This window comes from Sebastes umbrosus, chromosome 3 (assembly GCF_015220745.1).
Source record: "Sebastes umbrosus isolate fSebUmb1 chromosome 3, fSebUmb1.pri, whole genome shotgun sequence".
Classification (NCBI taxonomy): domain Eukaryota; kingdom Metazoa; phylum Chordata; class Actinopteri; order Perciformes; family Sebastidae; genus Sebastes; species Sebastes umbrosus.
Window position 1 is genome coordinate 3,508,952 of NC_051271.1, and position 25,755 is coordinate 3,534,706.

The 25,755-nt window shown below is 42.1% G+C and overlaps 1 protein-coding gene across 3 annotated transcripts in view; it reads left to right on the forward strand.

The window, feature by feature from the left end:
* Positions 1–24,706, forward strand: part of LOC119484696 (synaptogyrin-1-like) — a 32,105-nt gene extending 7,399 nt beyond the window's left edge. The window contains exons 3-5 of one of the 3 annotated variants that reach the window (XM_037763722.1): positions 13,004–13,241; positions 18,576–18,721; positions 22,150–22,377. In XM_037763722.1, the coding sequence (XP_037619650.1) occupies positions 13,004–13,241; positions 18,576–18,721; positions 22,150–22,377 (612 nt within the window). Of the gene's footprint in view, positions 1–13,003; positions 13,242–18,575; positions 18,722–18,904; positions 19,510–22,149 lie in introns of those variants that run through there. The other 2 variants (XM_037763725.1, XM_037763724.1) reach the window with 2 other exon arrangements.
* Positions 24,707–25,755: the final 1,049 nt, after the last annotated feature.

A 25,755-nucleotide genomic window follows, 5' to 3' on the forward strand; every position in this document is an offset into this window, starting at 1 on the left:
TGCGCCGTGTGTTCGTGTTTTATTTTAACCATTAGTGAGGTGGCGGTTATATTTTTTGACAGGTAGCTCATAATAAAGTTTCACTAGTGAATGCTATATCTGCGAGCGTCAATACTTGTGCTAAAAGTGTCAGTAATCAAGTTAATATTTTCATTTACATCCAGGACAACTGACCCGGTTTTCTCGGCTCATTTTATCTAAACTAATCAGCCGTTCCTCTCAATGTGAGTGACAGGAAAAAATAGGAACCGTGTATCCGACAGAAGTTCAGACAAAACGCCGCGCCGCGCTGTCCAGTTAGGACCCTCCAATAGAAATCAATGTAATCAAGATTAAGTACATGTCGTTTCCTAAATGCAAAACTATCACTGTTTGGTGCTTTATTTGCATTGCAGTGTTAAGTCCTTCCATTACCAAACTGTATGACTTCATTTTATAGCTTAGTTGTAAAAGTATTTCAGTTTAGTTTTTTTATGTCAGGAGAGAATTCAGCTGAGGGGGCACAGTGACCTTTTTTGGGCGGGCCTGGACCCCCATGGCCCGTCCCTAACGCCGACGCTGGGAACCAGGTAGGAAGGGAGAGAGAGAGAGAGAACAATTTCTGAATGGTGGTTGAAGGTTCTCTCTCTGCCCTCCCTTTTCTCTTTCTGGGAGACCACTTCCTCTGACTTATGAGGGCTGTATGTGGCCTGCGATATTGACGTTTGAAATGTGCGTTCTGCTCATAGAAAACTCTGTTGCGTATCAAATCAAGCGCTTCCTAAACTAACAGCCCCCAGCCGGTGATCCAGATGTTTGACTTCACTTTTTCGGTATAGATATTATCTATACAACCAATGTGTTTATGATTAAATTGTGAGCATAAAATTGTTTATCTAGCCCTTATTGTTGCTAATTTTGCTCTCAAAGTGCACCAGACTGAAGCATTTCACTTTAAGATGTAGCTAACAAAATGGTAGGGTGAGTATTCCTGTCATTTTTCATATTGCAATATATATAGCAGGAGAAAAATATTGCATTGTCAGTTTCTTCCAACATGGTGCAGCCCTGATTTGTACATTAGCAGGATTGTAGCACAGCATAGAAGTGAAAGCAGTGCTCTCTGTTTATTTTAATGTGAATAAAAATATGTTGTTGCTAAAATCAATGAATAATCGTGATATCAATACGTGCAGCCGTAGCCTCAGGGGAGTAGGAGGATGAAGAGAAGAGTCAACATAGCCACAGATGGGGAGAGCACCTTGTGTGTGATGATGATTTCTAAATTAAATAATAATAGTAATAACATTTATTTATTGAGTAAAACTAAATGGGTTCAACCTGACTTGCAAAGTTGAGATGCTTGAGATCTTTTTGCCCGTGGTTCTTCTTTTGATCTGTGTTTAACAAGAGCATCACTTCTGAAGCTCGGAGGATGTTTGCTTTTATTGCTTTGAGCGTCGTTCTGCTGCTGTTCAAGGATTTGGGTTATCACCGGGGCAACTTCAAACATCTATCACATCATTATTATGCACCTTCATGTGGCGTTTAGTTCTGCTAGCTCGGTGCTTTATTCCACTAAAGAAGCATCTTTCACTTTCAGAAGTCGACATGCCCAAAGCGGATTTTGTTTCGGCCCACTGGGTGAGTTTGCAGATCAAAGTTCACCTCTTAACTCTGCAAAAAAGAAAGTGATATTTTATGTGTGTATGTGTGTGGCTTTTTTTGAAAGAGTAAGAGGGTTAAAGCAACTATATGCTCCCATTCTGATCACCCTGATAGTTATAATAGCATTCTCCTGCATCTTACAGTTCATCAGGTCGCTTTCTCTTACAGTAACACTATCTGCAACACAAGCGACATTTCAAAACAGACCTTTAATAAACTCTTTTATACCCCGTAGCAGTTTTGGTAGTTTTATAACGTAGTCCAGGGTGCTCATTAGTTAGCAGGGTTGACGATGTTCTCCAGTCTACACTATTTGTTATATTGGTTGAAATGGTCTTTACACCCCGACAGCGATCCATTACTGATGAGCTCTGAAAAAGGACCGGAAAAGAGCCGTCATCTGTAGCTGCTGTGATTCTGTAAAAACGTCTACCAATCACTGCCTCGCGGTCCGCTTGGAAAGAACCAATCAGATGCTTCCCTGCTTGTACTCTACCCTTGGCGTGCACCAGCCTGAACTCAAAGCACGTCGGCGCCGCATGTTTACTGGAGAATGGAAGAGAAAACTCAGCCCTGCAGTAGCACTACCGCGGTTACTTGTCATGAGGTAGCGTTGTTGAGTTGAGGTCCTCTCTCCGCTCTGTGTCTGTGAAGTAGTTACGATGCGGCGGTGCTCGTGCATGTGTGTGTGTGGGGGGGAGGGGCGTTGCCTTGGAAGGAGCCCTGAGGGGAGGAGGGGGGTTTAGACGGAGCTCCTGAGGTGATGCTGCTTTCAAATTATGCTAGCTTTCCAACATCGTCAACCCTATCTTTAATTAGTTAATGCCCATTAATTCCTTCAGTTCCAAAAGGCCAAAACCGTTAGCCCTACTTCAGCAGGGGTCAAGCAGTGAGCGGGGGGCATGTGAGCATCCTCACTTTTGCCTTGTTTAGAAGTTGATTAGCTGTGACTTGCTGAAGAAATGCTCTTACATAAGCAGCACACATTTTGAATTTAGCTGTGATGATGATGATGATGATGATTAGCACTTCAGAGGTCAGGTGATTTTGTAATTGGTGAGTAACTATTTGCTATTATCAACACAAACACACACTCTCTGCAGCGCAGCACATTCTGGCAGCTCCGTGTAAAACAGGAACTCACTCGGGTTGTTAGTGTCTGCGTGTCACAATCCAGACACAGGTTGAAAGCTATTTTAATATGCATGTTTGCATTGTATAAAAGCCTTTATGTGCTGCAGGAGTCACATTGTGAAAATGTGTTGTGTATGTCTGCAGAGCTGTGGGGAACTAAACAAGCCTGTAATCTGGAATTACATTTCCTGATGAGCCCAGAGTAACACCCAGCTGTCTGTCAGTAGGGTTGTTAATACATTTTGGCATTTGGCTGGTCAGTGTCAGTAAACTAAACTCCCCACTGATCGGTCAACATACTGCAGTAGGGTTAGTGTAGCAGCAAGGTGGTGTATCGGGTCTCCTGAGGATAATTGGTACTGAAATGCAGAAATAGGAACCAGTATCGGCCGGGTCAGGTGTTCCGCCTGGAAGCAAAAACAGTTTCTGACCGCTGAGGCAGCATGTTACAGTCGTTTGTTTGTTTGTTTGCTGCTATTGGAGTGAACGTGTAATCGAGTTAATGGATAAGCTTCATTGAAAAAACTGTATTCAAGCATTAAGTGTGTTTTGGACTGATTATTCACAGTAACATTAATCAGGTGAGCCCGGTGCAACATCTCAGTGGCATAAAGCTTGGCTTAGCCTCTACAGATAGATTATATTGTCTTTTGTGGTAAACTCAGTCAGTTTTTTGTTTTTTTATTTGGTATAAGTACAGTAGGAAAGTTAAGTAAGTTAGTTGTATCTGTTTGTTCATCTGTGTTTGCGCTGCAAGTTTTAGCTCCCGGGCCACGGCTGCGTTCACACTGTGAGCCTCAGTGCTCACTTCAGATTTATTGGTCGATCCGATATTTTTATTTGGCTTTGTTAATGTGGCCAATATCAAATAAAACAAAAAAAAAAAAGTAAAAGTTGCATGAATTCTGATATGATTATAGCGTTAGCTATGGTTGCACACTGTTAGCTCCTGTAGTGGAGCTGAACATAAAGGCATGCATGAGAGCGTGCATGATGTCACATCAGTTGGAAAGCGGTCTACAGGCTTATATAGGAAACACAGAAAGTCGCAGAAGGTCTCATTTTTTAGGTTAAGTTACAATCTGTTCACACATTGACAATAAAAAACGATTTAAAAAGTTTATATGTTTAAATATCATATCGATAATTTAAGATGACCAACTTGATATTTTTGAACCAGGACCTTCAGTATTTTAATGAAGTAGCCTGTAAATAAAAAGGTGTGCCAAATTTAGTTGGCTCCACTTTTACATAATCACATACATACATAATCAACATTCGGGTGAATATAGGTATCGGATCAGATAGTATTAAAGTACCTTCATCAGGAACAGGGACAAAACTTCCCTACCACAATGTTTACAATATATATTCTTCATCATTGTTCATTGTGATGATGGATTATAACACTAAAGCAGACAATAAGTCTTTCATACCATACATAAATGAATGGAGACCAGATGCATGGATTTTTTAATATGTAATAAATGGGCTAAAACATGCAAACACACTGATATGGTCCTTTTAAGATGAATAATATAGCATACTGCTGTGCAGAAGTAACTGAATGAGTCCAGCCTGTGCTCTCTCTTGATTCTGTTACGCTCTGCTTTATAAGATTGAGAAAGCGTCTGCTTCCTCACAGCGATACGACCTTTGTTTCCTGGAATCATCTGATCACGTTCTCACTCGGCTAATTGCCCCCCAAAATTCAAATGGCGAGGGATAGCACAGCAAGAAGAAGAGAGGAGAGCAGAGCGGTGTGAGTGAGTGAGAGTGAGTGTGTGGGGAGAACAGAGTGTAAATGTGTCGCTGCTGCTGTGTCCCGGACTTGTGATTGTGTCTGTCCCATTGTGTACCCTTGGTGCTGCAGTGGCTCTCCTTCAATTGTACTTTGACAAGGTCTCCTCTCTCTCTCTCTGTCTCTCTCTCTCTCTCTCTGTCTGTCTCACTCTCTCTCTCATTACATGAGCAGCTGCTGCCATGGTGACAGCAGCAATCAGGTATCCCCAGTCCAGACCAACACGCTGCAGCAGACAATAAGCCCACACACACACACACGCTCGCACACATACACAACATCCTCCTGCAGTGATCCAGTATTATTCAGCTAACTCACTGTTGACTTGTAGTCACTCCTCTCTGTCACATCTATCTACGTTTATAAGTATGTTTCCTGTCGTTGTGTGTCACAGATCTCAGTGAATCAGTGTGTTTCTGTGGAAGATCCAACCTGTCTGTCATCTACAGCTTTCTTCTCTCACTGAGGAGTGGATCATAACACACTTGGCAGAGTGTGAACATTGACTACGTTTACATGCACAAAATATTCCCACTTAGCTGTTTACATGGCTGATGAAAATGGATATTCCACTATTATTACCGTTTGCATGCAGCCGTGTGTACTCTGATTAACTTGTTGATATTCAAGTCTAGTCTAGTGTTAAAAACGGTGTGATACCCCATTTTATTAGTACGATACTTTAAGGCAAGGGAGCTTTATTTGTATAGCACATTTCAGCAATTCAAAGTAATTTACACAAACATTCAAGAACATTGCGACAAAGTGCAAAAGAACATTAAGACATAATTAAAACAGTAATAAAAAGATTTGAAAATAAAAACAAGCTAAAAATAAAAGCTAAAATAGAGTATAACACACAAGAGTAAAAGATATAAAGCAGTATAAGATAATTATTTGGTTTAATAAAAAAGGCAGCAACAGCAAACAAGAAAGGTTGAAGCTTTGATTTAAAAGAACTAAGAGTTGGAGCGGTCCTGCAGGTTTCTGGGAGCTTGTTCCAGATATTTGGTGCATAAAAACTGAACGCTGCTTCTGCATGTTTAGTTCTGACTGTGTGGACACGAAGCAGACCTGATCCAGATGTTGATCCTGATCGATTTTCTTAAGAAGACCAGTAAAGACGCCGTTACAGTAGTCAAGTCGGCTGAAGATAAATGCATGGATTAGTTTTTCCAAATCCTGCTGAGACATCAGTCCTCTAATTCTTGCTATATTCTTCAGGTGATAGAAGGCTGTCTTTGTAATTGTCTTAATATGGCTGTTAAAACTCAGGTCAGAGTCCATGACTACACCAAGGTTTCCGGCTTGGTCCATGCTTTTGATCAAATCATACAAACTAGTTTGTTTCGAGCGTACTCCCCGCCTTAACTCTTATCTCTGGTGTGATGACCCCTGGTGTCATCTGGGGTTTCCCCGTGATGATGAACCTGTGTCTTTCTTTGTCCTGCAGCTGATTGATTGAAGTGATCTGGAACAGCTGGACCCGGTGTTCCTCGGTTACTTAAGCCACTGCTGCAGCTTTGACCCTCTCTCTGCTCCTCTCTCTGCTCCTCTCCTATAGGGACCTGTTTTGGTTATGCAGCCTTAGTTATTTACTTAAGCTTCTATGCCCCTTTACAACCCCCACACACATTACAGTTAATTAACATTTTAATTTGGCTAAACAGGTTCAAAGAAATAATGAATGAATCATAAATAAAACAGATAAATGATCTCACCCCACAGGACCTGTTTCCTTGTTTTAAAAAGTCTTGAAGGCTGAATCTGAGACTCACTCATCTGTTCAGACTGATGTTTTTGAGGTGTAATCACCAGTGTTGTAGTACTCGAGATCGGTCTCGGTCTGGAGACCACTTTTTGAAGGTCTCGGAATCGACTGCATTTTTACTCGGTCTTGTCTCAGACCAAGAAGACTCTGGATTTTATGTCAAGACGACAACTGCAACCTCCTCACGTTCCCACAAGCAATGATATAAAGTACCTTGATGAATATTACATATTATAGCGTTGGTCAGGGATATTGGGATCAGATTTATTTATAGCATTACAGGGGTGTTGTACGTTCTCATTATCCAGTTATATCGTATTAATCTCAGTTGAGTGTTGATGGTGCCTTTGAACACAGTATACCCCATTCATCCACTTGGATGTCCTCTTGTAAATCATGTGTGAAATTAATTTCACCCCATGAGTCACTGACTCACAAAGGAGATGACTAACTCACCTTTGCAGTCATTTCCCCGTGCATGGTATTTAATTTATTGTTTGATTTGTGAGCACACTACTGCAGCCACAAAGACCTGGACTAAACAGTGCAGGGCCATGGTCTGATGTGTTCCTCTGTGTGTGTTTGTGTGTGTGTGTGTGTGTGTGTGTGTGTGTATAGCTAGTTCAGATACAGGATTTTGTGTGAGGTACAGTGTGTGAATGCCGGGGTGGCATGAGGCCCGGCTCAATTGTCTGGTCTTTACAATGGATCCAGAAGGCCTTTCATCCAGCACAACAGCAGCTTTAAATCATTCACAACCAGCCAGACTGGACCGATATGATTTAGGCCTGTACCCAGTTAGATGGCTGTTTGCAGTGTGTGTGTCTGTGTGTGTGTGTGTGTGTGTGTGTTGCATGTCACCCGAAAACCCAAATTTCAGATTTAAATTCAGAACAAATTAGGTAGAAAGAGAAAGGGAGATTCTGGAGGAAGCATGTGCATTCACGCATGCATGCACGCAGTTTCACAAAAGCAGGCGCTCACACACACACACACACACACACACACACACACACACACACACACACACACACTTCTGGCAATCGGCATACTTAATGTGCTATTTGTAAGTGACCCTCTGATGGTCACAAGATCAGAAACCCACGTGGTGTCCTTCACAGTGCCTGCTTTCACCACCACCAGGAGCCTTGTGATCATCAGAGGGGGGCGAGGGAACCTCCCCGCACATACACACCTAAAGAAGTCGTATACCGACAGAATCACAGCAAAAAGGAGGGAGGAAGGGAGGGCCATGTATGAAACCGTATCACATGCTCCACTTTTCATGGCCTCCTAAGCAATTGAATGTTTAGGTGCAGCGAGTTCAAGTCCTCATTTCATTTGTTGCACATTTTTCTGTGCGCTCCAGGGATGACGTATTTTTGTAGGCCAACCAGGAAGTTAGCATCGCCCTGGTTCCCTCCACTAAAAGCCAGTGGGATTGTTCTGTTGGGTTTTGGATTATTGCAGAAAATAAGCTCTGTGGCAATCACACAATTATGATACTTTTGTTCAGCAAGATAATCTCCACTAATGAACACCACTTTGATGATTTTTGAAGCGTGAATGTAATCGCCAGAAGTAAAAAGTTAACGTAAGGCTATAAACGAGCTAGACCACGGTCACATGAGCATGAGTATAAACACAATGAGACTGTAAAGGAGGACGAGTCGGCGTGATGACGTTTAGTCGTCTCATTTAGCCGCTTGTTTATTTTATGTCGCAGAACAAAATGTTAAAATCTCTTCAGCTTGTGTTAACCATAGCCCTTATTTCAGGCATCTAACCAAAAACCTATTCAATAAACCCGTTGACTTCCAGACGAGGAAACAGGAAATGCTTGAATGCTAACTCATTTCTGGGTTTTAGGACTCATCCTGCACCACTGTATGAAATTTATAAAGTACCCTTAAAGCTGCAGTGGGTAAAAATGGAGCATAAAAAAATATATTTTTATAAAACAGTCGCTATATATTCTGACAGTAGTGCATGAGACAGGTAATCTGAAAAAAATCACAGACCGGAGGAAAACAAGCAGTAAGAGCTGATCTGAGGTCTGCTGTCCAGCTGCCGTCTATGAGAGCCGGCTGTCAATCACTCACGAACTCCGACCAAACAGTCAAACTAGGCAGCGCTGATCAAATATGAATCCATATTCTGTTACGTTAATGTCTATTTCTCTCCTCAAATGTTTTCAGAATCATCTTGTTGTGTACTGTTTAGCTGTAAAATGAGAAAATTTGTGACCCGGCAGCTTTGTTGAGAACAGTTAAGGAAATATCAAGCACCACCCACCAGCTGGAGCACAGCCAATAGGAACGCTCTCTTTCTAAAATGACCTGTAATTGGCCAAAGATTTTTTAAAGCCTGAAAACAGCCATGAGGAGGTGCAGAAGTCTAGTTATCTCTCAGAACACTTGAATTACAATATGCTGAAAGGTTATTATGGGATTTCTGCATAATGATAACAAAAACGTTCTGCCTACTGAAGCTTTAAGTGTATACATGTATCTCAGAGAAATGACCGTGACACATTGTGATGTGCATTTGAAGGACGTGGTCCAGCTCCATCCATCACTAACCCGGCTGCGTTTCTGCTCTCTGCAGCCGGAGAAAAAGCTCAGTAATTCAATCTGCCCTCCGCCATGTGACGGCAAATAGAATTGAGACCCTGAAGACGACGTGTGTTTTCAAACCCAACGAACTAGGTCATGCCAAAACCAATCCTTATTTCAAGTATCTGTGTGTTTGGTGTTTGTGTCACTGGAACAGGCAGAGAGAGAGAAAAGAGAGAGAAAATGTGGAAAATAGAGAACACATAGAGAAAGATAATCCCTGGTGGTGGTGAGTTTATTTCCCGGTGGAGTTTTATAAAACCAAACTGTGTCACACCACTAAAAACTAGTGGCCCTGCAGGTCCTGTTGTCCTTGTTACCGAAACTACCGACTGCATCCAAATAAAAAACACACATTCATGTTCCATATAGGCACCATGGACACTGAAACACTTCAGACTAGTTCACAACGTCAAGCAAACTACTGTCACAATAAATATAGTTTTGGGGTATTTCATGCCTTCATTAACAGGAAACAAGGAGAGAGAGAGAGATGGGGAATGACCTGCCTATGTATAAGTTTATTACATGACTATTCTGAGCAGCATTCTAACATCATGTGATCAACTGTGTGTGTGACTTTGTGTTTTCTGACCTGAATCTTGGAAGTAAGCCGGGCGTGTGAAGCAGTGGACAAACCGTGTGCGTGCGTTTGAGCCGTATACGGTTGAGTGCGTGTGTTAGCGCGTGTGTGTGCGTGCGTGTGCGTGTGTGTGTGTGTCGGACACGCTCATTTTTTCTCAAGAATGCTCGTGGGCAGAGGCAGGGCCGGTAATGAGGGGAGATGGGAGAAGACGCGAGTGGAGGGAGCGAGCGAGCGGGCGGTGATGCAGCCGGTCTAAAAATAACATCGCCTCCATACCCTTTCTACCCCTGACGCTTCCCTCCGCTCGTCCCCTCCGCGATCCCTACGTCTCTTTTCTTTCTCCCATCTCTTCATCATCTCTCTCCTTAATGAAAAAGGGCTGCAGGTAGACGGGGGGGGGATAGAGATGTTAGTGTCCTCCTCCACCTTCCACGGAGGTAGGAGTGCGTGAGGCTCAAGACGAACCAGAGATCAGGGAGGCAGAAGGGGGGGATGGAGGGATGGAGGGATGGAGGGAGGGCGAGGGGAAACAGAAAGGTTGTGCATGCTTGCTAAGAAAGACACAGACTCCAAATACCAGCTCATGTTTCCTCTCCACGTGGTGTAGAGAGCTAAAGAGAATTAGTAATGCTGTTTTTACAGCACAAAATGACCGTACCATATTATCACCCGATTCGACTGTTACCAGGCCATTAAATATCTGTTATCAAAACCTTTATTACATTCGTCATATACATACAGGTACATACATGAAATTTGACCTCTGCATTTAACCCATCCTAAGTATTTTAGGAGCAGTGGGCTGCTGTAAAGCGCCCGGGGAACTACTGTGTGTCAGCAGCGAAAAATGTGGTTTCCCAAGTGTGAACCAGACAGTGGAAAGCAGATAAAGACAGAAAGAGTGGAAGAGAAAAACTGTGCTGTAATCCCCGTCCTGACTGACATCCCCGCTCCCCCCCCCACGGCCTGGTGGTTGGCCTTCATGGTCAGGGCTGTCAGTGGAAGTACAGTCTATTGTGTGCTCTCCCTTTGTATCGCCGTCATTTATCACGTACACACAGACACAACAGCTGGGTAAACTATCCAAGCAGGTTCACTTCTAGTCTCTCTGTTACTCTCTCGATCACACACATTCAGAATCCGTCACTCAGCGCAACAAAAAATCCACACACAGACTGCAGACAAAACATCAACACTCTCAGCCTCGGCCGTATCCAGACAGAAGTAGCTCCCTGGAGGTTTGCTCAGAGGGTTTGTCAGTTGGATGGAGTTGTCTGATCCGCCGTTATCAACTGAAGTACAAAGTCGACTGCTGCACCGCGCTGCAGGGAGGCATACTCACACCGTGGGTGTCTGTATGTGCGTGTGGTCTCATATTTACGGCCTCGGAAAGGGTGTTTCTGTGATGCCGTACTGATTGGAGGAGAGGAGAGGAGAGAGGGATTAGATGGTATCTTAGTAACCTGCTCCTGTTATTGACTCCATTTTGTAGCCCTTTGTGTCTCCGCTTTCCTCAAGGCGAAGCAGACAGTCAGGAGAGGAGAAGAAAATAAAAAGAAAGGACAGAGGAGAAAGGATGAAAGGAGAGGAATGCAGAGGAGCGTAAAGAAGCGAGCCATCAGATGCTATTATATCACATTAACCTCCTCCTACAGTTTATGATTGACTCCATTTTGTCGCCGCCGTAGACAGACCAACCCCGTCAGGATGAATCCTCTTCCAGCACGTTCTTGCAATTAAGAAAACCAGCGTTGCATTTCAACTCGCCGCCATGCATTTTTTAAATGAAACACTTGGAAAAGGATTTCACACGGCCGAGAGTCACAAGAGGAGCGTGTAATCCACCAGTTGAATTTACCACCAAAACCACTTTCTTTCTTTTTTGCTTATATGAGTGCAGTGTGGAACGAAATGTCTTGAGTTACTTTTCAGCACATGGTGACGCATTAGTATCACAAACTGTGTTAGCATAGCATGAGTACACACCAGATGTGCATTACAATACCCATTAGGGATGTACCGAGACCGAGTACGAGTACAAGTACTTACATTTGGGTACTCGCCGATACCGAGTACCGATACGAGTACTTCTCTGTGCCAAAAGACCCTCGTTAACAGCCAGCTGGAGGGTGTGAGCGACTAGCGGCAGGCTGGGGAGTCCCGCATACAAGGCTGTGCGCCACGACTGGCTCTAGGTTGGCTTTGAAAGGCTCGGGCCACTGTCGACCGGGGCAGACTGTCCCCAGTGCGCCCCAACCACGTCATGCCGAGGCCCATGTAAAAGGCGCCAGGGGTCTGTGGCGTTGTCGGTAACCCACCCGACCCGTCTTGAAACACAGACCAAGGAGTCTAACGTACGTGTTAGTCAGAGGGTGCAAGCAAAACCCTGTGGCGCAATGAAAGTGAGGGCCGGCGCGCGCCAGCTAAGGTGGGATCCCGGCCCAGCGGGGTCGGGCGCACCACCGGCCTGTTGGGGAGGTGGAGCATGAGCACCCGAAAGATGGTGACGAGAGATTAACGTTGCACTGCTGTAAAGTGGTATCGTCGCCGTTGTATCAGAGCCGTTTTGCGAGTACGAGTATCGGATCCGATACCCGATACTGGTATCGGGTATCGGTGCATCCCTGATACCCATACTACCATAATTATTTATGATGAAAGAAAAAGATTTAGTATGTCCCAGTTAACACAGTAGTAACACGTTAACGCACATTCAGTTTTAAAGCTAGAAACTAAACCTAAGGAATCTATTGGTACTAACTATGTCACTCTAGCATGTTGGGAAGGAGCTTGACCTCTGACCTCCAGATATGCGAATGAAAATGGGTTCTATGGGTTTCAGACATGTCCACTTTATGATAATCACATGCAGTTTGGGGGCAAGTCATAGTCAAGTCAGCACACTGACACACTGACAGCTAACATACCAGGTGCCATGGTAACGAGATAATCCATGTTATTCAACTCACCTGTCAGTGGTCGTAATGTTATGGCTGATCGGTGTATGTATTATTCATATCACTGTGTGTTCAGTAGCTGTCACACTAAATTGCAGAATAGCAGATAATTTTTTTCCGCAGTCAAAACTCTGTATTTTAAGAGGAAACCCAGAGGCGTGTTGAGCAGAACTGTTTGTAAAAAGACATGAGGGATTATTCATAAAACTCCCCTTGCAGGGTTGTCGTGACATTATGGGCTGAGAGCGTCACGCTGAAGTGTGTTTCCTTATTCAGTCAGTCTAAATATACCATCTGACTACAGCAGGTGGGATTCTTTTGGGTTGCAAAGGGCTTTTATGAATTACATGCAAGTGGAGAACAGGTCGATGGTTTATAGTCTTATATACGCCGCCAGTGTGTGTTGCCCTTAACAGTGAAACTAATGAAAGACAGATCTCTCCAGGTCTCTCACAGTCTCATCCCTCCTTCTTCTCGTCTTCTCCTCTGCAGCTCTTCTCCATCGTGATCTTCGGCTGCATCGCCAACGAGGGCTACATCAACCGCCCCAACGAGGTGGAGGAGTACTGCATCTTCAACCGCAACCAGAACGCCTGTAATTATGGCGTCTTCATGGGATCTATGGCCTTCCTCTGCTGCATGGCCTTCCTGGCTCTGGACGTCTACTTCCCCCAAATCAGCAGCGTCAAAGACCGTAAGAAGGCGGTGCTGGCTGACGTCGGGTTGTCAGGTAAACACTTCATCTAGTCGTCACAATAAACTAAAGATACTAAAGATTACTTAGTACAGTTAAAGATTACTTTTACACATTTATCAGTGAACTAATCTACACAAATATAGACTGGGCTGTGTTATAATAACCACCAAGCCTCAGCCAAGTACCACAATAACAGAAAAGTCATCTGATCTTTTTCACTCAGAGACTAAAGCTATGTTCAAAACTGCCTACTACATACTACTGAGGAACGCAGTACGCAGTACACAGTACATACTGCATTCCTCAGTAGTAGGCAGTATGAAACAGTTAAAGCGATGTATTTAGCAGTATGCTAGGCCAGGCTTTAGCCTTTAAACCAGCTCTTTAAGCACTGGACCAAAAAACTAACTCGTACCACTATTACATTATTATCGAAAAATACAACTTTGATTTTTTTGTTTATGTTATGCTTGTTTACTCTATAAGATACTGCAGGTTTAAACTATTTATTCTAACAGCTCACAGTGAAGTAAGAAGGATTGATATCCCTTCAGATATTAGAGTAATAGGTTGTATCAGCAGGTATATCTCTGCCCCGTCAGAGGCTGCTCTTTCCCTCTCCTTTTCCCTCGCCACTCTGCTGCTCTGTAGCCGTTCTGTGAGCGTCACCGGCCGGTTGGCGAGCGAGCTACGCCTGTGGGCAATTGTGGAGCTTTTCAACTCCAAAAAGACAGATAAACACAAGTTCCCGTTAATTTATAATGGACATCTGTGTTGTGATATTTAAACAAACTATCCGTTAACAAGGAAATAAAAGCCCCTCATCTACAGACCGGTTTCTAGAGAGCTCCAGCCAGCTCATAGCGGTCTGTGAGCGTGACCGCCCGGCTGGTGAGGTAACGACCCCGGCAGGCACTGTAGCTAGCTGTCACGCGTTTGTGGAGCTTCTAAGCTCCGAAAACGGTGACCAAATGTTCGTTTCGCCATGTAATATCGTAAAACTGCCAATATTCAAAGTCTACACAGTTGATTTCTCGCCTCAAACATTTTCACAAGTGAATTTATTGATGAAATGGCTTAAAAAAAATTAAAAAAAACGAGCCGTTTTTGGCTGTTGTTGTTGTAACCGTAGCCTGTACCGTTCCAGTGCTTTGCATTGTGGGATACAGTAGGCGAGGTAGTACTACTAGTACAACCAGTATAGTATGAGGTTTAGAATACGGCCTAGATATTCATGAGATTATCTCGGTTTGAATAAAAATGAAGAGTGAAGCTTCTTAAAAGCAAGAAGAAATGTTGGCTGTGTAGCACAAACACAGAGACGGATGCATGAACAGCGGTAGGAAGACACTCAGTGTTGGAGGAATTAATGCAAATGAACCTGGAACAAATAACTTCAAGTCGAATAGCTTTTTGAAAACAGATTCACAAAAGAGCTCAACAGCTTGTGAGGCAATAACACTTAAAAGCTAATAAGATAATCTAGTACAAGGCACTCACAGTTTTCTAGCTTGTTGTACCACCCAAAGGCATTTACTGCCATGTTTTACAGAAATGGATTTCTGGAATGTAAATGTACACAAAGATTAGCAGTATTTAAATTCACTCATAAGGTTTTGCGATATCTCCAAACAGCTTGTCTGTAAAAAAAGGGGGTTGAACTGCAGTACTGCAACCCAACAAACAGCCATCCCTGATTTACTAATTAAAGAGCTACCAGATAGTTAGTGGCAGATGACAGAGGATAGGGAGCGATTCAGTAGAGATTCAATAGGCCTTTTTCACGGAAGATATTTTGACTTGTCACAGTAGGAAAAGCACAGGTGTAAATAATTAAATTAATGACGGCTGAATCCATTGAGCTGCTTTGATTTCAGGTTCCTGGCATCGTGCATGCCGTCTCACTGGAACACTTGAATAGAACAGAGCCATTATTAGTGTTATTCGTAACACCTGTGCTTTTCGTACTACTAAAAATGGATGCTTCAGCGACTCCAATTCTGATGTTAGAAAGTTTCAGACAGGTGACCTGACAAACACTTTGTTTGAAGCATCAGAACCATAAATAAAACTAGAATGGCACTCAGAGAGCGCAGACAAGGTGCCTGACTTTAAAAACAGATCTCCACTCTCAGCTGGCGGTACCGTGAGGTGGTCGGCTTATTATTAACACGGTGTGTTTCCGTGTAACGTATCGGCAGATGCCTCTCTCATTCAGCAGCCGCGTAATGTCTCTCATCCCGTCATCTACCGCTTTTTTCTTTCTCACCGTGGACGACCAACAGCTCCTGCCGCACCTCGATGTCTTGCCACACATCCACACACGTATCTCTGCTCTCAGAAGGAGACGGGGCCATGCGTCATCAAGCTCAGGCTGATTAGAATCCGTAAAAAAAATTCATGGATCATGATCCGGATCGCCACCAAAACCTAATGGATTGTTCATTGTGCCACACCCCACCCTTCCAAAAAATGTCAATCAAATCCATCTCAAATTTTTGGAGTAATCCTGCTAACAGACAGACAGACAAACCAACGCCAGAAACATAACCTCTTTCCAAGGCCCTTGGCCGAAGGAGGCCACTAGAAAAATGCACTCAGTAGAGAGCAGATCTCCTCCAGGTGTGTCTCCCTCTCCCCTCTCAAACAAAGAAGAGTTGAATCTCAGGCCCTGTTCAGACCTTGTATTAACAGGCGTCCTCAGTGATCGGATCACAAGTGGACCTCTCTACAGTAAGTACAGGTGTGAACGTACTCAAGACGCATTGAGATTAGGGATGTGACGGTGAGGAAAATGTTCCCACAGGTTAACAAACTTGTGACAACACCGGTGTTACCGATTACACCTGACATTTTACAAGGAAACATGTGTAGCGCGCTTACTTTGATCTTTACCGTCGGGTGTCTGTGTGTCTGGCCTCTCCGGTAGAGCTTTCGCTGCGAGGCCGCAGGTTTCCACCCGACACTGCTCTGTCCTCCTCGCAGCGATTACCACATTAACTTTATTGTTCCTTTATAGCATTGGGTTTAAATCAGAAATATTGCCGAATAGGAGCTTTTGCTTTTCGCTTCGACACTAAATCCTCCACCATCGTCTTGTCTGTCAACTCTCTCTCGTCTCGTGTGTGAAATCTGACTCCTGCTACTCTGAGCTGAGACTCCTTACAGAGCAGACACTTTCACTTTCAATTTGTAGCGTCCGTCGTCCGACTTTCTGTTGGGGGCGTCGGGTACCTAATGTGATCGCTGTGTGCCCGACCACCGTGGAACACCGACTACCGCGGCAAGCTATAGGTAGTTGACTCAGCAGCATACATGCTGTGTGTGTCAGCATTGCCCTCTACACAACTCATACATTTCTACTCTCTCACCTCAGTCTTGTGCTACCAGACTGCATGTTTTGAGGCAGGCAGCCAAGTTAAAGTATCAGATAAAACATTTTTTTTCCTCTTTCTCCTAGACAGATTTCCCCAGCTGATTAAAAGCCCCATAATACCCCACCCTCAGAGAAAATAGGGGCACTTTCAGTCTATAAAAAAATGACATTTCAGAGATTGGTAGTTAAGTTATCGTCACAACAAAAGGAGAGGAGGTGTGAGCGGGATAATAAGGAGGAGAGGAGAGGACTCTTCTGGTGCTAACAAGCCTCTGAGACATTGTGTAGTCTGAGACTTCCTCTCCTCCTCCTCCTCCTCTTCCTCCACTGCGCTGCTACTGCAGTGAACTCACACACGATGACAAGATAGTCAAGTGTTGAGTCGCTTAATGAGGCCGGTCCTGTCACAGACGGGATTCACTCACACACACACACAGTCTGTCTCTGTGTTGTAATAGGAAATGCTTCGCACCTTACTGAAACAAGGGAACAGCTGCTACACGTGTCCTGATCGGTCCTGGATGTTTCTGATGATGTTTTAGCTTCTGTCTCACTCACTGCCCCCACACTTCCAACTGCAGCAGATGTGATGCGGTTTGAATCCCCTTAATATCTTGTTCCAGCAGTACATAACCTGATCTGTTTTTTTTTTGGGGGGGGGGGGTAATTGTTGTAGGTAGCTGTTTGTCTTTTAATTTCACATATGGTGTAACACAAAGGTCAATCCTGTGTCCCTTGTTGTTTTCAACTGATCCATAACTTCCTCCACAGTCTTCTCCATTGTTATGCTGATGATATATGTAGATGTCAAGGGATAGAGGAAGCAACAAGACTGCCAGTGTAGACAAGCAAACACTGCCGTTTATTGTTTAGCGCACTGTGTTTAACACAAAAATACAGAACTGTGAGTTTCTGCTGCTCCAAAGTACAAAACAGAAAGAAATTAAGAGAGGCATGGATCAAAGGAAGGGCCACTGGTGGCGCCAAACCATAAAACAAACACGCTTCCTAACCCAGCTATAAACCTCCTACTTACCTACGGCCAACAACGGCGCAAACACAGGTGGGACGGAGGCGTGGCCCAGGCGGGAATCCTTCATAACAATATACAATGCAATTTCCTGTTCTAGACTTCCAACTATAGCAGTTTAGCTTCCTTGGCTTGCCTTTCCTATTTCAGCATCAAGTCAAAGTATTTTATTTAGACAGTCCATAAATTAAAAATAGAAAATGCCTTAGAGGGCTTTCTACTCTACTATACTACACAGAAATCTGTTTAAATCTGCGTTACTGAATGGCCTCAAATCTGAGCGTGTTAGCTGATTCTCTTTACTGATTTTTAAAGGAATCGTTTCATATTTGGTTGATGCTCTCTTCTGTCAGTAGAGAGAGGTATCGATCTTCTCATCTAACTTTCAAGAAAGCAAATAACCACATTTTCCACAAAGTCAAAGTGCTCCTCTACCAGTTCCATTTAGTAAGAGACATCTGCTGTCAGTGTGTCAGTGTGCTGACCAAACTGCATGTGATTATCATAAAGTGGGCATGTCTATAAAGGGGAGACTCGTGAGTACCCATAGAACCCATTTACATTCACATATTTTGAGGTCAGAGGTCAAGGGACCCCTTTGAAAAATGGCCATGCCAGATTTTCCTCACCAAAATTTAGCGTAAGTTTGGAGCGTTATTTAGCCTCCTTCACGACAAACTAGTATGACATGGTTGGTACCAATGGATTCAGTAGGTTTTTTAGTTTCATATGATACCAATATCTTCACTCTAGATTTAAAACTGACCCCCCTACAACCTAAAGATCACAAATACGTGAAAGCAATTAGTGGTGTTAAAATAAATTTGCGTTATTATGGCGTTAACTTGGTTTAAATCCAAAAGAGGGTTGACACAACATGTTGTTATTATATCTCAGATGGCGTCTCGTTGCATATATATCATTATTTTAACACCCTCTCTGTACGTGTCTCTCTTCCCAGCGTTCTGGTCCTTCATGTGGTTCGTGGGTTTCTGTTTCTTGGCCAACCAGTGGCAGGTGACCAAGCATGAGGACAACCCGCTGAGGGAGGGAGGGGACGCTGCCCGGGCAGCCATCACCTTCTCCTTCTTCTCCATCTTCACCTGGGTAAGGGGCCTCCACACCAGCATAACACGACATGAGCTGCCATCAGGTGGAGATGGATTCAACTCCTCTTTGATGAGCTTTTGCAAATGTGTCTGCCTTGACTCCTGTTCCTCCACCTTCTTTTTTTTGGTTTTAGTTTGGATGCGTTTGTATATGTGAACTCATAAGATGTTGTTCCAACAGGGCGCTCAGACTCTCTTCTCTATGGAGAAGTTAAAGAATGTGTCGTTTGAAGAGGAATACACCAAGCTGTTCCCCCCTCAGCCACATCAGCCTCTTGTCTGACTCTGCTCTGTCTCGCCGCCTTAACCCTCCACAGCCGGTCCTCCTGCACACACTCCTGTTGTTCCACTGTGGCTGGCTGTAGTTTAAGGACATGAAATACCGATGGGTGTATTTGTGATCCAGCAGTTAAAGAGCAACTATTGTACCGTCATTGTTGCCAGTAAAATGTCGCCTGCACATTTATAATGATAATGTATGTGCAGGTGGGTTCAATTGTTGTTCAGTACACACGACTCAACAATGACATCGCCAACAGCTGAGATTAAACACCTACTGAAATTCCTGTAATCCGATTTTGGAATGAAAGCTGCCTGCCCACTGGAAGTATTAAAAAGCTCCCAAACAGAAACAAACACAACGTATTCATGTAGATATTTCTATAGAAAAAGAAGTAAACTGAATGTTTTTACTTCATTTCAAAGCAGTTTGGGTAACACTTCATTTTACAGGTCTGCAGATGTCATGGTAATAAGGTTATAATTAGCAAGTAATTTATTTTAAATTCAAATTGCTACCAAATTACCCCAATATTTACCTCAAAATTTATCAAAAATGACTTCATTATAAACTTTATTTAATAATTATATTCCACTATTTCCCAATAGCTGGTAATTTATTTAATAAATTTCCAGGAAAAGAATACAAAGTTAATTGATATACTTTATTTCCATGTCTGCTTATAAATATATAATAATTAGCAAATAACTTCTTTGAAATTTCTTTAAAAACTCCCTGAATCATTAAATTAGCTACCAGGTTACATCTGTGTAGACAATAAATCACACAATGGTGAGATTTGTGACTGATCAGAAGTGTCTTCTATTAGTTTTGGTTTTCCACCTTAATAATGATATGCTATTTTAGCATATCATTATTAAATAATGTTTATAATAAAGTTATTTTCGATACATTTTGAGGTAAATATTAGGGTAATTTGGCAGTAATTCCAAAGAAATTTCAAATAGCTTACTTGTTAATTATCACCTAATTATCATGAAATGTACGGAGCTGTAAAATAAAGTCTTACCGCAGTGTGTTGCTGAGGTAGCTACTGTAGGTGTGTGACAAGTGCACATTCTGGACAACTGAAGTTTTAAACATGTGCAGTCTTAATTTACAGAGCAGACCACCACTTGTTCTCATCATTAACATGAAGTTTTACAGATTGATTGGTGCTTTATTGACGTGGCCATTTTTCATATGCATGATTTCAAATGCGTCAGACTGCATTGCTTCAAACTGTGAAGGTTTTGTATTTCTTTTGGGTTTTGATGACGTTACATTCAAGCTTTAGTTCAACATTTTGGAGAAATAAACTTATTCGCTGGTTGCCTTGTTTTCAGTCTTTATGCTGAGCCGAGCTAAACTAAGCCAAGATATGCTAACCAGCTGCTGACTCCAGCTACGTATTAAACAGACAGATATTTTTAAAGTGGTATCAATCTTCTCGTCCAACTCTCAGAAACTGAAGAAGTACTTCCTTAAATGTCAAACTATTCCTTTAAAGGGCAGTGTGCAGGATTTGGTGGCATCTAGTGGTGCGGTTGCAGATTGCAACCACCTGAATCTCTGGCGCTTTGTCAGACCCCTCGGCGTCTCTCTTTTCGGTCGCAGTAAACACGTGCTCAATGTTATGAAGTAAACAAACACTTGCTTAGGTTCAGGCATTAAATCCACTATAGTTAGGTTTAGGAAAAAACAACATGGTTGGGTTTAAAACTACTATGTTTGTAGAGTGAAAATGAAACTGAATGTTGTGAACCTAGGACATGAACAAACAGCTGAAATGTGACGAACGGGATACGAACAGTGGACTCCTTGTGTTTATTGGACCCATCCACCCAGTGTGTCTCTTTTTGCACGTCACAACACTGACGGCGCACTTTCCCTGAGCGTAAATATTGACGTGGATGAGTTTACATTGTAGTTAAGGGAAAGCCCGATGCGTCTCGTACCGACTCTAAGGGGTGAATTGTGCGTCGGTATCAAACGTCGACGGCCGTGACAAAGCGTTGGTATTTGACGCCCTGAAAATGAGACCGACGCAAAAATGTGAAAGGCCCTATAGAGCCAGTGGTTTGGTGTACATATAAACGGCTCATTCTAAGCTGACGAAAACACATCAATTCTTAGTTCCAGGTGATTATACACTAATGAAAACATATTTTATTCCCTAAATGCTACACACTGTTCCTTTTAATTTCTCCGTTTATTTTAGATTGACTTCACAGTGTAAACAGACAGTTTTTAAAAAAATTTAAATGAAGTATCAAACTGTTTTTATTGCATATGTATAGGATTTTTACGGCTTGATGAATGTCATTGGGTCAAAAATAAGTTTTATTACTTATTATGACTACTATACTAAAATGTTCCACATCCATATTAACAAAATAATGTGAAATTTTCAGGGTGTAGGTTGTATTATTTTATTAAACAATAACTACATTTCTTTTCTGAAGGTTTATTGACTTGTTTTCATATTATGCAATCAACCAACCAGACAAAATATCCGATGGACCAAAAGACCGAGTGGCGTATCAGACTGAAAGAGTCAAACTAGACTTCAACTAGATTAGATCTGTCTGCAGCATCTGATCGAGCTGAGACACACCAGGAAATAAAACCCTCATGAAACTTCCGGCCCTGAGATATTAAATCAACTCTGTGGTTTTCTCTCTTTCTCTCTGTGAGTGTCTGTGTTTGCTCTGTGTACTCGTGGCATCGTTGGCTTTCGTCCAGTTGTCTTGAAACCTGTAATTATCGACACAAATGAGATTTGTGTTTTACAGTGCAGGGCCTCGGCTGTTTAATAATGTTCACAGATACAGTTTCATTGCTTGGTCCCTATATTCTACACCGGGCTGTAGAGTGATGCTGAGGTGGTGTTTCTCATTGTGAAGCTTTTTTTGCACTGCTGCCTATAGAACTAACTTGCTCTGACTGACTAAATGCTCAAACTATCTAATACGCTTCACAAGCTTTCCAAGCCAACTAATCAATGTTTCCTTCTCTCTCTTCTCCCCAAACCTCTGCTCTAACACATCTGCATCTATATCCATTTCTCCACACCTTTCATCCCATCTGCTCATCCTCTTTGCCTCTTCCTGTCGTCTTCCATCTCCGACCCCTCCGTCCCCAAGGCGGTCCAGTCCTTCCTGGGCTTCCAGAGGTACAAGCTGGGGGCCGACTCGGCCCTCTTCTCCCAGGACTACACGGACCCCAGCCAGGACGCAGCCGGAGCCCCTTACACCTCCTTCGGTGGGGACGACCTGGAGAGCCCAGGAGGAGGAGGAGGAGGAGGAGGGGGCCAGGCCAACAGCGAGGGGGCCTTTGACGGCACCGGAGGCTACCAGCGTCAGGACTACTGAGATACTTTGGAGAAATATACTATAGGGAGGGATGGGGGGAGGATCTGGGTGAAGTTGCCCTTAGTTCCTAATTTAGAGTGGATTTTGAATAGTTTCCAGCACACTAAAAAAGATCACAGCTTTGGTTAATAAAGCATCGATGCAATACCAGTAGATATAGTAGTAGGTATGTAGGTCTAAAAGAGCTCCAGTAGATTATAACTACGACGGCGTATTAGGGCCATTCTTTCACACACAGTGACGTCACGCTATACCCACGCTGCTCCCCGCTACAGTGCATATCATGCACCTCCGCCTGCAGTGTTTGCACCTCCAACAATAATGGTGCCGGCCCCAAATGCCCATATGTGTGTGTGTGTGAAAGAATGGTTGGTAAAAAAAAAAAAAAAATTATTACGGTAAAAAATTTGGATATTCCCTGAGATTAAAGTGGTAAATTTACAAAAAAAAAAATTCCGAGAAAAAAAATGTAATATTCTGTGAGATTAAAATGGTAGATTTACGAGAAAAAAGTCACAAATTTGCAAGATTATAAAATCGTATATTTACAAGAAAAATACTTGAATATTCTGAGATTAAAATGGCAAATTTTCAAGAAAAAAAAATCACAAATTATCAAGGAACAAACTCTGAAAAATAGTGGAATGCAAAACTAATCTCGGAAATTTTGAGTTTTTTCTCGGAATATTACCCCCCTTCCTCTGGCACCGTAATTATTATTTTTACATACAATATGGTGTCGTATATAACAAAATAAATAACCCAACAATATGAAAAATAACAAACAAGCTGTGGCAGAACAATCCATCGTCTTGGGTGGTTTGGGGTTCTGGGTAAAGTATTGCGTTGGTGCTATATTGACCTAAATTGGATCATAATGCATTTAGCTGGGGGGACAAGTTGGTGGAGTTTACACGTGACATTTCAGTTATTGGGCTGATTTCCTTAAAAGGCAGAATTGATCTCATGGTCAGAAATTGTGGGCAACTTTCCAGATCTTGATGACAAGATGTCAGTTAGGTGTGAGTCTGCAGTAGAACAACAGCAAGCGGGGTCAGGACATCCGTGGGAAGGGGTTGTGGGAAAAACTGTGAGGTCAAGGTTTTGCAGAAACGGTCACTCTGTAGCAGATCAATGCTTGTGACCACATTGCCTTCATCCTCTGAGGTCTGCTGTCAGTCAGCAAAATGACTGCGATCAGTGTTAGTTGACACACACACACACACACACACACACACACACACACACACACACACACACATGCAAGCACACAGCATATGGATTTTTAACGTGAAGAAACACAAGTTTCTGCTGACGAAACTCCGTAGTAGTGCATTACAGGATCTCAGCATAGACAAACAAGCAACAGTGGCATATCTGGCAACTAATCCCCTCAACTGTAACACGGGAGTGTGTTTGCGTGGGTTGAAAGATCTCCTTTGTGTTGTTATTTTTTTATGTGGATGAAGGACAGTGTGTGTTTTCTTGTTTCCCTCTCCTCGATTGTTGCCTTAGTGCTGACTGCCAAGCGAAATCCGACGAACACAGGGCAACAAGTTCCCAACATGCACAGTATCACAGTTCTCTTTCAGCATCTTTAGAGCAAAAATACAGCTAATTCAAAATTTGACTTATTTTTGTCCTTAAGCACATAAAAACCCTGAACAAAACATTCATTATAGAACATCCCAAATGATTCAAAAAACATATCAGCAGGCCTACAGACACTAAAGAACTACAGGTTATCTATCTGTTGCGTTTCCTCTTTATTTCAACACATCTAGAGATGAGGCAACATCTTGAGTATTTATGAACATGCATTGCTCCATTTTCTTAAAGAATAAAGTATATCTATCTCTCTATAAATACATGTAAATCTATAATTCAGTATATTAGAGTGTTTGGAAAAAAGATTATGCTTTATTTTAGGGCATTATGCTAGTTCTGTATAAAAAAAATAAAAGACAAAAGAAAGAAGATCTATGTTCCGTTGAGTGTTATTGTGATAAGGTATACGGTGAGGTCTTCCACGCCTCATCCCTTTATGTTGCTTTCAGGGTAAGGAGATGTTTTTATTTTGGAATAATAATACTAACTATAAAAAAAAAAATACAGCAACAAAAAATGTGACCAAATTATCAAAGTATATATGCTCATATGTATACTTTATACTGTACAACCATGTAGACATATAAATGTGTGATGTTCCTTTGTGAAATCTGTTAAGAAAAAAAAAGCAAGGTTAGGTTTAAGAAAAAGATTGTGTACAAATGTATGTTTTTGTTGTGTTTGATTTTAACCAATAAAAATAAAGAAAATGCTGATAAAGATATGAATCATTGGTCTGCGTTTTTTTTTTTAAGTGTTTACATTTTGAGTACTTAGATTCAACTAATGTGGGTGATACAATACTTCTACATGGACCATACTGCCTTACAAATTCTGGTTTGTACAGGGAATGCTTATTAATATTTGTCTTTTTACAAAGAAACAAATATACTGTAGATATAATAATATACAATAACGTATTTCAAGTGTTTTCAGTCCACCTGTGCTGCAGTGAGACAGAAACGATGAGGCCCTCTACTGGCAGCACTTTTACCTGTAGTCACATCTAAGTGCAGGTTTTACAAGGAGAGCTTTTGATTTGGTGAAGGATAAATCATATTAATTCCTTAATTCAAAGAGTTAAGCTACTTAGTAGGGTGTTACTGGCTGACTTTAGATTAGTTTCCTTAATTCTAAGCATGTAATAGGCTTTCAAAACAGACCTTTAATTTACAAAAGGCTATAGATTTATTTAGGTGCATCATCCAAATATGCACTGGTTCCCAGAAATCAATTGATTAATAGCATATCATTAGATAGGCCTATACATGTATCATTACTGCACCAGAATGCCATCTCAAATACAAATTACTATTAATGGTGGGGGGAAGTAAAACTTCCAAGTGTACTTCTTTGCAGCCGTGAATAAACTTAAAATGTTACGACTAAATTATACCAATAATGATGCTCAAAAGGCCCAACAACATGTACTCTATTATTGTAGTTCATAATGAACCCACGTGGTGGAGATCTTGTCAAATAAATTCAGTATAGAAACAAACCGGAAGTGGTGTCTCTGATTGTTTCCTCCTTTTTTATAAATTAATTATATTAAGAGTATTGTACTGTAAACGGGTTTAAATGTCAACTGTACAGAGAAAATATTGCAATAAATAAAAAAAATTTTAAAAAATCAGGAGTTTGACAAAATTATAAAGATGTTGCCTTAAAGTGCTGTCGGAATTTAGTAGAGTGAATGGTTGATTATTGGTAAATGATCATTTAAGTGTTGTGTTTTTCTGTTATTCACATTAGCAGCGATTAATTATC